The 15,568-nt window shown below is 37.3% G+C and overlaps 1 protein-coding gene across 1 annotated transcript in view; it reads left to right on the top strand.

The window, feature by feature from the left end:
* The window catches only part of UGGT2 (UDP-glucose glycoprotein glucosyltransferase 2), a 171,260-nt gene that overhangs the window by 69,081 nt on the left and 86,611 nt on the right, over positions 1–15,568 (top strand). The window contains exons 13-15 of the mRNA XM_059995737.1: positions 6,103–6,222; positions 7,085–7,170; positions 7,719–7,854. Of these exons, the coding sequence (XP_059851720.1) occupies positions 6,103–6,222; positions 7,085–7,170; positions 7,719–7,854 (342 nt within the window). The remainder of the gene's footprint in view (positions 1–6,102; positions 6,223–7,084; positions 7,171–7,718; positions 7,855–15,568) is intronic.

Here is a 15,568-nt window from a genome sequence, read left to right as displayed (position 1 = left end):
TATACTGCTATAAAGTCTCCTTTCTTGCCCAACTCTTCGACACCTTCGGGCGGCTTTCTTTTACAAGGAACTTCTATCTGAGAGTGTCATGAAGTAATTTTTATTGAGATAAAATATAAATAAGATAATGCTTTTTTAACCATTGTAAGTGTGTAATCCATTGGCATTAAGTAGATTCACAGTCTTGTCCAACCATCACCATTATCCATTTCCAGAACTTTTTCATTATTTCAAATAGAAACCCATTCCCTTCTCCTCTAAGTCCCCGGTAACCTCTGTTCTACTTTTTGTCTCTATGAATTTCCTATTCTAAGTACTTCATGTAAGGTTAATCATACAGTATTTGTCCATTTATGCCTGGCTTATTTCACTAGGCATAATGTTTTCAGTGTTCATCCGTATTGTAGCATGTATCAGAATTTCATTCCTTTTTAAAACTAATAATTTTTAAAGTATCTTTTTTACATACTATTAAGGGAAGCTTCGTGTCTCAATTAAATGCTTCTGTTTTTCCACTTGGAAAGTGCCTGCCTGAGTAGAAAATTGTTTCTGAGGCTTTATTCTCTAGATACCTTAAAAAAATCAACTGGTACAAATGCAGAGCTCTGAGGTCTCAGTACTCTTCAGCTTGGTCTGTTAGAGCGGCAAAATTAGCTCACACATTAGCTTTATTTTTGTTTCATAGCACTTGCTACCACCCAGTATGATATGTATTTGTTTATAATAATCTTCCAGTGGAATTTAAGTGCCACAAAAACCAGGACTTTGTTAAATATCTTCAACATACATCACGTCCTATTGAATAGGAAGCACTCCAAAAAAAAATCATTGACTATCTTAATGTCAAAACAGAGTTATTCATGAATGAAAGCAATACTTTGCTTTTAATTCTTTTTCCCCTGGATCTGTCTCCCCACTTACTTTTTATCTTTACAGAGAAAGCTGAGGCCCTGAGTTAAATCACTTCTGACCTCTGTGTTTATACCCTCCCCCTCAAAAAATCTTGGTGGTTTATTTCTTAAAAGTCTAACTGACAGTTAAGTAAGAATCTGAGGTTCATTGGTATTCTTCCGTCCCTGATTTACCATTCCAGCTTTCTCTGTCTCAGACATCAGGAATCACCTCAGGTGTCACTGGAATTTTGTTAAGAGCCAGTAAAAACAATTATAGGATTATATGTTTGGCTCCTTTGGATTGTAATTTCTTTTCAGTTCACTGTGCCAGACCACGAACAGTGACAGAGGCTTTGGTCATATTCTAGCAAAACTACCCCTGCAACTATTTTCTGTACTGTGATGTTGATGATGTAGCCGTATTCCTGGGGCGTTTATTATAACTTTCTTTAATTTTCTTTAATGTTCCCAAGTCACTCTAGCCACTTGTCATTATATAAAAACAATTCTAATTTTTTGTTATTGTCACCAAGATGATAGTGATATGATTTTTTTTAAAAAGGCACCAGTAGGCACAGGCAGAGCTTATAAGTTCTTTAGCTAAGAGTGTAACTTGCCAACCACAGTGGATCCCACAGTCATAAAGGCAAGTTTCCCTGTCCACGTCCAGTCATGATGTTGTAAATCAGTTGACTGTAGACAGTTCAGTTCTGTTGATCTGTATCTTATCCTTATGACAGCACCACACTGGTTTTTTTGGGTTTTTTTTACTGTAGCTTTGTAGTAACTTTAAATATCGGGAATTTTGAGTCCTCCAACTTTATTCTTCTTTTTTAAGATTGTCTTGGCATCTTTGCACCTTTTCCTTTCATTATGAATTATGGAATCAGCTTGTCCATTTCTGTTAAAAAGAAAAAAAAGACAGCTGGAATTTTTATTGAGATTTTGCTGAATCTATAGATCAATTTAAGGAATATTGCTATTGAAATATATTACATCTTCCAGTCCATGAACATGGGATGCCTTTCCATTTATTTAGGTCTTCTTTAATTTCTTGCAACAATGTTTTGTAGCTTTCAGTGTAAGTCTCAGACTTGTTAAATTATTTCTAAGTATTTTACCCTTTTTTATGTCCCTATAAATGGAATTGTTTTCTTATGTTTAATTTAGGATTTTTCATTGCCTTTTTTGTTGTTGTTGAAAACTGGACATCTTGAATATAGTATTGTGGCACTTCTGGAAGTCAGATTCTCACCCCTCCCCAGGGTTTGTTATTGCTGTTTGCTGTTGTTTTTGTTATTTGTTTAGTGACTAATTTTATAAAGTCTGTATTCTTTTTCATGTGTGGCCACAGAAGTGTCTGTTATGTTAGCCTAGTCATCTGCTAAGTATTGGACAGAGATTTACTTACATGCCTCGAACCAGAAAATCTCCCAGTCTTTGCACGGGGGCTCTGTGTGTGTGGCACATGGAGGGAGGGGGAGCAGCACACGCTAAACATTCAATCAGGTGGTCTGCATCTCTGCATTAGCCTTCAGTTCTTGTTTGCATAGAGCTTGGAAGTCAGCCAGGTGTGAGAAGAACGTAGGGCCTTCTCAGGTCTTTCCTGAGCATGCACGTGTTCCTGGGCATGCACGTGGCCTTGTAGATTTCCAGGAATACGTCAGAACTTCTCAAAGCCCTGTTTCCCAAAACATCTCATTCCCCAGCCTTTCCTCACTAAGTTTGTGGTTACTCTATTGTGCGTCCCAGCTATTTTCTGTTGTCTCAGGAGTGACTAAAACATTTGCCTGTAAATGTTTTCCATAAATCAGAGTAGCAGCTTTAACACTAGGCGAATCACAAGTTAGGCAGGATAAAGGCAAGACTTTTCAGAAGGTTTTCTAGGGAGTCACCAGACAGTTCAAACAAAAAGTTACAATTCATTCAGAATAAAGTCCATTCTACTGCTTCTGGTAATATTGGTACTGGAATGTGAGCTGTCATTTTCAAGGCTACTGATTAGCTTGGGAGCAGGAGATGGGACTTAGGTAAGTTATAATGCCACACATCTCAGTGTTCTTACTGAGATGCAGCCATTTTTCTTGAATAAACACTCTCAGGGTTGCTGCAAGCTTTTGGTTAGTTTTCATGGTTCTGAAAATATTCATTCCCACAGATTTTCTAGTTTTTCCATTTTCTGTATAAGGATGGAGTTTTGGAGCTCCTTACTCAGCCATTTTAGCTAATGTCACTCCCCAAAGAGAGCCCAGAAATGTGAACTGTAAGTCTTTTAAGTTCTTTGCTTCTCTCAGAGAGAGAGTCAGCCTCTAACAGCATGACCCATTATGTGATTATTTGTTGACCTGTATAGCTCCTTGGATGTTCAGGAAATTGTCTTCCAGGTTCTAATCTATAAATGACAGTATCTTTTTTTCAGTATCTTGGAAGCCTAGTAGATAGAAAGGCCCGAGTTATGACCAACAGAATGGATGGAGGTAGATCACTGGAGTGTCAGTGCCAGTTCTGCATGCGAATTTGTGAGGCGCTCTTCCAGTTACTGTTGCTGCTTTTGTGTATTCACCTGAGACTGGGGAAAGGGGCAGTTCAGTGTCTGTGGGCCTAGTCAATGTGATTTCCAGTGTTGTCTCAGTAGTTCTCCAAAATGGACCCACGTTATTACCTCAATTACTTCCCCCAAAACCCATGGCTGTAAATTAGGCCATTTCTCTAGCTTTCTAACTTTAGTATTTGTGATAAGAATCACGTAGGGCCCTTGTTTTAAATGGGGATGATTTAGCAGACCTGAAGTGGCACCAAGGAGTCTTCATATTAAATAAACACGTGCAGCTGTTTTGATCCACATTAGAAATGACTCTGTCTCCAGTCATTAATTCAAGTTCAGTGGGACTGATACACAGAGCATAATGCCAGTTTATCACCTGAAGTAAAAAATACAACTCACCACCAAGGGGATCGGATATTCACATCCTCTACATGGCGCCGCCTTCTCCTCTGACCCAGGATTCCCGCAGGAGAACAGTTAACTCATCTAGACATTGCTGACTGAGTCTACTGCAAGTTCCAGTTCTCACAGGATCCCCGGCCTATTGTGAGGATCTTTGGAACCGTTCCCATTACCTTCACATCTTGGCAAGCATTACCTCAGAAACATAAATAAGAGACAGTACTACTGATTTTTCCAGGGAGACTAAAGTTCTCCCCTCTATCTCAGTACCACCAAGACAAATTTTAGTGGAAAAAAGCTAATCCCAGAACCCATCATACTTGTTAGCCACTAAAATAGAAATTGTTACAACTGTCAACTGTCATTTATAGACGAGGATGTCTGAAACCGAGTTAATTCCTTCTCTGCTTTCCTGTCCTCTCCCCTGGAAAAACCTACTTCTTAGAGCTTAATGTCTCTCTGCTGATACAGTGTTCCTCTCTGAAAGCCATGAATTACCCTAGATTTCTCCCTCCTCTTCATCCCTCTTTGTGTGTGTCTCTTAATTCTGCCTTCTCTCTAAAACCACTGCCTCTGGCTTAGGTAAGCCCTCCAGAAATTCATGTCTGGATTAGTGCAAAAGCCGCCTCGTTTCTTCAGGTACTGCGTTGTCCCATTTGTCCTCTCCTCTCTGACTTTGAGCTACAGGTACGTTAGACCTTTTGCCCGTGTCACTCATCTCTCTTACACTTTGTTTTGATTTTGCATTATTTTTGTTTGCTTTAGTTAAAATACATTCTGTTGATCTGTCATCCTGTTTCCTAATCCCTGTCTCTTCTTTTGTGTCTGGTCTGCAATTAAAACCACCTGATAAGTTCATCCATTTCTTAATTATGGACACTGTTTTAAATTCTGCAATATCCCTTTGGTTCTTTCTTTTTAATAGGTTTTAGTTCTCTGTTAAAAGTTTCCGTCTTTCCACCTATTTTTGTTCTTTTTAAAATGTATATGAATTGTTATTTTAAAGTCCTTGCCTAAGTCCCTTTCTATTGTCTGTTTTTTTTCTCCTGCATTTTGATATTTGGTCCTTTTCTTTTCGTATGACGGTTTTTGGTAAGAACCAGAAGTTGCTGATGAAAAGTTATAGAAGCAAAGAATTGTAAGGTCTGTTCTGGCAGTCCAGGTACCAGACGCTTACTTCATTCTGTTGAGGCTTGATTTTAGGCTGTGTGAGAGTTCTTCTCTTTTGTGTCTTACTCCTAGCGTCTGGCCCTACTGGGTCTCTAATGAAAGTGCAGTGTTTAGCAAAGTCCTTCCACCTTGAACTCCAACCTCTTGTCTCTTCAGTAACATGTTATGCCTGCAGCTTCAACCTCCGCGTTTCTGTTTTCTCCTGGCCTTTTTGCGGGGGGGAGGCGTGTTGCCATGTGTATGTGTAAATGAGTAGTCAGCAAATGAGAGGAGTTTCTGCAGAGATTTCTTTGGTTTCTTCTCTGCGGTTTCCTCCTCTGCTGGACTTGCCCCCATCTCACATCTCATCAGTTTGGCAGCCCTAACTTTCTCTTCTGTCTTTCCCGATATGTAGGAAATATATCTTCCCCACACTGGGACTGCGCAATATGACTGTCACTCTCTGTTGGAATTCTCTTCCTCCAGGCTGCAATTTGGAAAATGCCCCCAGCAACAAAGTTGAGGAGCTTTCCTCCTCTGCCTCCTGCTTTCAAGGATTGTAACTCCTCAGTTGTTAATTGTTGGTTGACCCCTACCTCCATGCCTCTAGACAATGCTTTTCTCTACCTTTTGTCATTGTTTCGGGGTGGGGGGGGGAAAGGCTAGTCTAATATAAGCTGTTCCATCTTTATTAGAACTGGACGTCCAAAATGTCGGTTTTAAACATTTAACTTTTGTTAAGTCGTTTTATTTTCCTTATGTCCAAGCTTTTAAATTTTAGAGGAAAGGTAAATGACCTCATTGCCTCCTGTACCTTAAATGGTTTATCGGAGTAATTTTTATACAATTTTATTTTTTAGTATGAAAAACAAACATATGAGTAAATGGAGTCAATTGTTTCGGAAGGGGAAGGCTTAATGTAGAAGGCTATGGGAATATAAAATTTTTGCACATATATGTTCCTTAAAGAATGTTCAACTAGCTTCTTATACTTAATCAGAAATGTAGAAAATCTTGTGTATATTTCACTTGCTGTTTGACAGAGTGAAATCCGGCTTTGAAAATGATCTAAGTATTAATATAGCTTTCACAGATTTCTGGATTCTTTTCTAGTGGATTAATGACTTAGAAACTGATGATTTGTACGTTATGTGGCCTTCAAGTTGCCAGGAACTCTTGAAGCCAGTGTCCCCTGGAAGTATACCTTTCATAAGGCGTAATTTTCATAATTTGGTAAGTTTTATACTTTGAAATTTTGTATACATCTTTTATAAAGATATCACCATTCTTTTTGGACTACCCTGCTCTTGGTAAGTAGGCATGTGAGTAATAAGGAAAGGAGTATTTGCCTGATGCAACAAGCTTGAGGTGGCATGGCTGACTAGGTATCAAAAGCTAGCAGTGTCACATAACCTGCCTTTTATTATTTAACCCTCATGTGCTTTTATAATACCATCATTAAATTGATGGGTTACTGTTATATTTTCTAAAAGCAATTTATGATCAAACTTTTCTTCCTTCTTTATTATAAAGAACTAATTTAAGTACATTTCAGGGAAAAATACATAAATACTACTATGTCATCTGTGATATAAATATTCATTATTACAATGTTAAATAACCTTATAGAACTTTGTAATGTGGAGAAAACACCTAGGGCTTTATATTTTTTTCACATGGGAATTGAATATCTTAGTTCCTACAGCAGATGTTAATGCTGTTATTTTTTGGATCAAAATTCAATTTCTATTTCCTTTTTTAAAAAACCCGTCACAGAAAATCCAACGAACACTTAGAATAAGGTATTTCACTTCTTGTAAAAAATATTTACTTAGTGCTGTGCTTCAAAAAGAGGATGAATAACCTGATTAAGTTTCGTGTATTATATTTTGGTGTGTAGCTTTTAGAAATTTGTAAACTGTGCAACTCTTTCTTATGTACGTTCCTCAAAATTCTTTAAAATTGCTAGAAAATTTAAAAAATTGTACCTTGAATTTCATGCTTTTAGCTACAGAAATTAGATTAAGTTTCAATTTCATGAAAATTATGAAGTGTTAAAACAAAATGGTGATTATAGTCTACTACTTTTTTTTAGGTTCTGTTTATTGATCCGGCTCAAGAATATACCGTGGACTTTATAAAACTTGCTGAACTTTTCTTTTATCATAAAATTCCTCTTAGGTAATTATCAATTTATAACAGACTGTCAACTGAAGGAAATCCAGTGATGTTCATGTTGTGTCACACGGAGTGTCAATGTTGAATTCAAAGTGATGGTCATCTCTAGGGCCTGACACGACATAGCTGTGTGCTGTGAAAAATCATACACCTTTATGGTCGACTCCAGTAATCAGAGCTGCTTGGTAGTCTTGTTTACCCTGTTACCTTCCTGAGAGAATGATTGTCACTTGGGTACTTAAGGATGGGTCCATTTTCCGTGGTCGTGTTAGGAGTACACTTCCCTCCACTTTTTCTTTCTGGAAAAAAATAGCTATTTGATAATGTCACCACCAGAGAGAGTTTTACATTTTGGAGGAATCCAACAGAGATGAGGATTTTGGTGAAAAGGCATTACAAATCAAAGCTTTTCAAATAATAATACTCCCCTTTACCCCAGATACTAACACATTCCCCCCATCTAGATGTTCTAGTCTAATAATATTTAAAAATCGTGGTTTATTGTGGTTCAAGAGGTAGTTGTAACATCTCTCATTCATCTTCTTTCCTAGAATTGGTTTTGTGTTCATTGTTAATACAGATGATGAAGTTGATGGAAAAAATGATGCTGGAGTTGCTCTTTGGCGAGCTTTCAACTATATTGCAGAAGAGCATGGTGTATCACAAGCATTTATTTCCATAGTACACGTGAGTTGATGTACTACATATAATTTCTTTAGGATGTTTAGTGGTTTTTGCATTACTATAATTATTATTATTTTAACATTTCAAAGTTTATAAAAACTACCATGGGGATTAGTACACATGATGAATTTGATTCTTGCAGCTCCCAGCTGAAGTACATAGTATTGTCCCCATTTTATAAATGAGGCTCTGCCCAAATCTATGAATTTATTTAGGTTTACCCAACCAATAAAGGAACTTAAATTGTATATATAAATTTAGAGGAAGCATATTAATAGAAAATAATTAGTAAGGGAAGAATTCTTGAGCTGGGTTTGGAATAAAATCATGAATAGAAAAGATTATTTCAAACTTAAATGTTCTAAATGACAAAGTATATAGAGACTTCCTAGAGAATTTCAAAGGAGGAAGAAAACTTCACAACAGCAAATTGGTATCAAAATGGTAAGATTGATGCTGAGTCTGACAAAGAGACTATAAGAAATGCCAGAAATTGGTAAGAACCTTATTTAGGAAGAACAAGAGGTAAGAAGATTATTTTATAATGGAGGGTTTGAAACCCTCTTATGGCTCATAATGGAAATATAAATGTATTAAAGAGCTATACTGTTGTTATCAAGAAAGTCAGGTTATAGCTTTAAACAACTATTCATTTTTATATTTATTATTCTTTGGCTTGTCAACCATTATTCTAACAGGGAATGGTTCTTCTTCAAACTGAAAATGAAATTACCGAAGCAGTGTAAATTTCCTGCCCTGTTTCTGGAGCTCCCACGAAAACCACTAAATACTTCACTGAGTCATTGTCCTGAGGTATAGAAGTTACCTACACTTCAGTGACTTGGGGATACACTGTATTCTGTAAAATAGTACCATGGAATAAGTGTCAATATTATATCTCAGTCTATTAGTTTTACTGATTGGTGTAAGAGTTTATAAGGGATTCAGTCAAATTGACTTAAATCTTTTATTAAAGTCCACCTACCTCACTGTGAAAGGATCAGTATGATATTCAACACTAAGAAACTTCAAGACCTTCCAAAATTATCTTTACCTTAATTATTTATAATTGAGACCTAAATTACCTTAATTATCTCTACTTAATCTCTCTTCTTTGAGCATTTTGTATTAGACGTTAATTTGCACATGATGGCATATTTGTCAGTACCTTACCTTTTGAATTATCTACTGTGATGTTCAGCACAGTACTGTAATCTCTTGGAAAACCGAATTGCACTCGAAACCATATGATTCAATACAAAGCAGCATAAAAGTAGGTATTGAATATGTGCAATAGCCTATAAGTTGTGCTAAACGAAGAAGAAGAAGGAAAAATCAGTGAGGAAGAGATATTTAGAGAAAGCAGTTAGAATCCACTGGGGTCTGAAGGGTCAGATTGTTCATAGTTTTTCAAACTGTAGGTGCTTGTGACCACAAAATTTTTATATCCCATAGAAAGGTAAAACGTTGTTGAGTTAACATTCTGTTGGGAGAGTATTATGTCCATTAGATCACTTAGCTTCACTAATTTAGAATAATTTGAGCAAAATCTTGTCTTTCAGTAAAATACATGAATTATAAATTCTCTTTAATACTGTTTCGTTACTTTCAATGAGCAAATTATTATATTTAAATTAATTTGAAAATACAGTATCAGGAGAGAGGAAGAATATAACAGAAGGCCAAAGTCATAATAACAGTCTATGAAAGTTATTGAAATATATTGGAGAATTATGGTAGAGTAAGTACATTATTTGTAGTAGAATGATCTTACTTTGTATCTCAGCTCTACTGCATAGTGACTGTACAGACATACAAGTAGTTTAATTTTCTCTCCCTACCTTACAACATTCAGATTCAAAAGTATATGTTACATACTTAATGAATATTTGATGAATTCAGTTAGAGAATGTAAAAGCACTTTAAGACTTTAACTTTTGGCTACAATGGAGTAACAAACAATAGATTAGCCATCCTACAGTAAGCACTTATAAAACTGAACAAAATACATGATATAAGTCTGTTTTCAGATGTTCAACAAGAAGCAACAAGGACTGTCATCCTTGGAAAAAGGTAAAATAATGATATTCACAGAAAAAGAATTTCTGGCCACCTAAAAAGAAACACTAAAAGGAAATGACACCAGATGGTAACTCACATCTACGGGAAGAAATGAAATGGCAACTGTAAATAAAATGTAAATATATAGATAAATACAGAAGGCTGTATGAATATATTTTTCTCTTTAAATTATACAAGATTTAATGAAACATAAATTCTAACTTACTTAGAGGTAATACATGTGACAATAATTGTACAAAGTAGAATGAAATGGATCTATTTTAAATTCTATATTTTGTAATTAGGATTAATAGGAAGTAGATTGTGGTAAGTTCCAATGTATATTGTAATTACTGGAGTAACCACAAAGAAAATAAATTTAAAAATCGTTTAAAAATCAAAAGAAGAATCGAAATGGCACTCTAAGAATTATCTCTTAAGCACAAAAGAAGACAGTAAAGGAAGAATCAATAAACAAAAGACACATATATAGAAAACAAATAGCAAAATGGCACAAGTTAATCCACCCATACCAATACTTATGTTAAGTATGAGTAAATTAAACTTAAGCATACTAGAAGAATGGATAAAGAAAGGTGGGAAATTATTCACAAGCCAAGTATTCAACAATCAGGAAGAAATGGATAAATTGCTAGAAATTACAACCTACCAAGACTGAATCATAAGGAAATAGAAAATCTGACCAATTCCTAGTAAGGAGATTGAATCAGGGATCAAAAACCTCCCAACAAAGAAAACCCAGGACCAGATGGCTTCATTGGCAAATTCTACAAAACATTTAAAGACAGGTTGATACCAATCCTTGTCAAACTTTTCCAAAAAATAGAAGAGGAGAGAATACTTCCAAACTCATTTTACAATCCCAGCATTATCTTGATACCAAAGCCAGTTAAGGACACTACAAGGAAAGAAAATTACAGGCCAGTATCCCTAATGAACATAGATGCAGAAATCCTCAGCGAAGTGTTAAAGAAGTGAATTCAACAGTACCTTAAAAGGATCATATACCACAAGCAAGTGGGATTTATTTCTGGGATGCAAGGATGATTCAACATACACAAATCAATCAGTGTGAAACACCATATTAACAAAAGGAAGGATAAAACTCATATGATCATCTCAATAGATGCAGAAGAAGCATTTGACAAAATTCACAGCCTTTTATGATTAAAAAAAAAAAACTCTCAACAAATTAGGTATAGAAGGAATGTACCTCAACATATAATGAAAGCTATATGTGACAAGCCCACAGCTAACATCATCCTCAACAGTGAAAAGATGAAAGCTTTTTCTCTAAGATCAGGAACAAGGTGAGGTGTCCACTCTCACCACTCTTAATCAGCATAGTATTTGAAATCCTAGCCAGAGAATTAGGCAAAAACAATAAATAAAAGGCATCCAAATTAGAAAGAAGCAAAATTATCTGTTTGCACATGACATGATCTTGTATGTAGAAAACCCTTAAAGACCCCACCAAAAATCTGTTAGAACTAATAAACAAATTCAATAAAGTTGCAACAGAAAAAATCAGTTACATTTCTATACACTAACAAAGAACTCTTGGAAAGAGAAACTAAGTAAACAGTCCCATCTACCATAGCATCAAAAAAAGTAAAATGCTTAGGAACAAATTTAACCAAGGAGGTGAAAGATCTTTACACTGAAAATTATAAAACATGGATGAAAGAAATTGAAGAGGACATAGATAAATGGAAAGATATTCCATGTTCGTGGATTAGAGAATTAATACCATTAAATATTCTGTACTACCCAAAGCAATCTACAGATTTAGCGCATTTAAAATTCCAGCATTTTTCACAGAAATAGAAAAAAAATCATAAAATTCATATGGAACCATGAAAGACCCCTAATAGGCAAAGCAGTCTTGAGAAAGAATAAAGTCAGAGACATCACACTTACTGATGTCAAATATATTACAAAATTATAATAATCAAAACAGTATTATACTGGTATAAAAAGAGAAAAATAGGGCTTCCCTGGTGGCACAGTGGTTGAGAGTCGGCCTGCCGATGCAGGGGACATGGGTTTGTGCCCCGGTCCGGGAAGATCCCTCATGCCACGGAGCGGTTAGGCCCTTGAGCCATGGCTGCTGAGCCTGCGTGTCCGGAGCCTGTGCTCCGCAACGGGAGAGGCCACAACAGTGAGAAGCCCGCGTACCGCAAAAAAACAAAACAAAACAAAAAAACAGATAAATAGAATTGAGAACTGAGAAATAAACCCATTCATATGTGATCAATTAATTTGCACCAAAGGAACCAAGAATGTACAATGGGAAAAAGATAGTTTCTTCAATAAATGGTATTGGGACAGCTGGATATCCACATGCAGAATGGTGAAACTGGACCCCTATCTTATTCCATACCCCAAAATCAAGTCATAAGGGATTAAAGAGTTGAACATAAGCTCTGATGCTGTAAAAGAAAAAAAAAGAAACATTTCATAGAAGAAAACATAGGAGTTAAGCTCCTTGACATTTATCTTGGCAGTAATTTTTTGGATTTGACAAAATCAAAGGCAAAAAAACCCAGAATAAACAGGGAATCTGTATCAAACTAAAATGCTCTGCACAGCAAAGGAAACCATCAACAAAAGCAAATGGCAGCCTATAGAATAGGAGAAAGTATTTACAAACCGCGTATCTGATAAGGGGTTAATACCGAAATATGTAAGAAATTCGGGGGCAGGGATCAAGATGGTGGAATAGAAGGACGTGGAGCTCACCTCCTCCCTCAAATACATTAAATACATCTATTTGTGGAACAATTCTCACAGAAAACCTACTGATCTCTGGAAGAAGACCTCATATAGTCAAAACTGCAAGAAAGATCACCATGTAACTGGTAGGATGAAGAAAAAAAAAAAAAGAATTGGGATGGGACCTGCAACCCTGGGAGGGAGCTATGAAAGAGGAAATGTTCCCTTACCCTGGGAACCCTTTTCAGTGGCTGGGGGATCAGCCAGCTTCAGAGGGTCAGGGGAGAGTACAGAAGCTAGACTGCAACAGGAAAAACAGAGGAGGCCACCACAGATGGTTCTTGCCACCTCATTGCATTCCCCAACATGAGACTTCTGTCTGCTGGTGCATGCGGGGGTGGGGTGCTGAAACTCAGGCTTCAGCAGACAGACCCGGGGAGAGGACTGGGGTTGGCTGTGTGGAGACAGCCTGAAGGGGCGAGAATGCAGTACAGGCCAAAACTGGGAATGTGTTTAAGGAGCCCAGGTCCACCATAAAAAGCCCCATTCATTGTTAATGTGCAAAGGGAGGGTGGGCCCTCACCATAGCAGCAGCTTTTTTACCGTGAACAGAGCTGGCTCAGCTCTGCCTCAAGAACTCTGGGAGCCTGCAAGTGCAGGGGGTTGCCCCCAAGTGGAGGTGGGCCTGAAATCTGAGCTGATCCCCAGGGGCCATGTGACTTTGGAAGGGGGTGGCTGAAATCTGAGCCCTGTCCTGGGCGGCTTTAGTGGATTTATACCACAGGACCTTTGTAAGCTCAGAGCCTACAGGACATGTGAACAGCTCCCTGCAGGAGCTGGGGTCTGGGCTGACTCCCTAGCTCCCACAGTGGGTCCTGGTTCCTGACTTCAGTGGAACTGCACTGATGGCTTTGTGAGCACAGTACCTGAGAGACATCCAGGCTGATTGCCTGCATTCCCATGACTGAGGCAGGGTCAAGGGCAGCGCCAGCAACAGTTTACTTTGTGAGCCCACACAACAGGTGACAGACACCACCACAGATTGCACTTCCCGGTGGACAGCTCCTGCAGAGGCATACTCAACGTCTCATCTACCAGTGGAAGCACTCCAGTCCTGCATACCTCACACCACAGCTTAGAAACAAATCTGGGGGCTTCTATTCCAACAACTATGGAGCAGACCCAGCCCCCAACAGGGCTGTGACAACCACAGAGCAAAGAGGAGGCCCCACTCAACATCCAGTGCACTGGTCACCACAACACCAGTCACACCCTCTATTAAGGAGATAACAGCCAGCACACATGGAGGAAAGACGTGGCAGACATCCATACTACAAACAGCCCTCACACCAAAGATATTAGACTCATGCAGGATACACAGGGATGCTCCCGCATAAAAACAGCCCTTGGAGACCACAGTAGATAATTGTTACTCCCAAATTCATAGCGTCAGAGAAATATAAGTAAAGTGAAGAAGCAGAGGAACTACTCTCAACCAAAAGAACAAGAAAAATCCTCTGAAAGAACAATGAAACAGATCTTTCCAATCTGCCAGGTCCCGAGTTCAAAAAGGGGGTAATAAAAATACTGAGGGAATTAAGAAAGACTATCGATAGAAGTGCAGATCGCTGTAACAAGGAACTAGAAACTATAAGGGGGAGCCAATTAAAATTAGAAAACTCAATTGCTGAGATGAAAGCTCAGCTAAAGGCAATAAATAGCAAACTAAATAATGCAGAAGAATGAATAAGTGATCTGGAAGATAAAATAATGGAATCACCCAATAAGAACCAGCAGACAGAAGGACAAATGAAAACAAAAAAATAAAAGCAATATAAGAGACCTATGGGATAATATAAAGCATGCCAATCTATGCATAATAGGGATCCCAGAAGGAGAAGAAGAAAAATGGGATTGAAAATGTATTTGAAGAAACTATTGCTGAAAACTTCCCAGACCTAAAGAAGGAAACAGATAAACAGGTACAGGAAACACAGAGGGTCCCAAACAAGAAAAACCAAATAAACCTACACCAAGACATGCTATAATTAAAATGGCAAAAGTTAAAGAGAGGATTGTAAAGGTAGCAAGAGAAAAACAAAGAGTTAGCCTAAGGGCATTCCTTTGTAACTATCAGCTGATTTCTCTACAGAAGTGTTGGGGGCCAGAAGGGAGTGGCAAGATATATTCAAAGTCCTAAAAAGGAAAATCCTGCAACCTAGGATACTCTCTACCCAGCAAGATTATTATTTAGAATGGAAGGTGAGATAAAGAATGTCTCAGACAAGCAAAAACTAAAAGAATACAGCAATGCTAAACCTATCCTAAAAGAAATATTGAAAGGTCTTCTCTAAATAGAAAAGAAGGAAGAATCTATAGAAAAGAGAAGATCACAGTTGGAAATGCGATGATGACTACAATGAACAGCAAAAGAATAACCATGAAGATGTAAAAGAGGACCTCAAAATCATAAAATGTGGGGGAAGGGAATAAGAAAATTTAGATTTTTTTTTTAGAATTTATTTAAACCTGTATGACTACCAGTCTAAATCAAGTAGATATAGTAATGGGATAACATAATTGAAAAACAGAGAAGCCACAAATCAAACACATAAAATAGATTCACAGAAACAAAAAAGAGGAGAACTTAAGCATAGCACAAAAGAAAATCATCAAACTGCAAAAGGGAAAATAAAAAGAAAAGAACAAAGGAGAAATACAAAATCAAGGTTTAAAATTGCAATAAATACATATCTATCAATAATTACCTTAAATGGAAATATTTAAGGGAAACAAGGTTTAAAATGGCAATAAATACATGTCTATCAATAATTACCTTAGGGCTTCCCTGGTGGCGCAGTGGTTGAGAGTCCACCTGCCGATGCAGGGGACACAGGTTCGTGTCCCGGTCCGGGAAGAT

The sequence above is a fragment of the Delphinus delphis genome, chromosome 18 (assembly GCF_949987515.2).
Source record: "Delphinus delphis chromosome 18, mDelDel1.2, whole genome shotgun sequence".
NCBI lineage: Eukaryota > Metazoa > Chordata > Mammalia > Artiodactyla > Delphinidae > Delphinus > Delphinus delphis.
The sequence above is the reverse complement of the archived record's forward strand: the minus strand, read 5'-3'. Positions and strand labels throughout refer to the sequence as shown.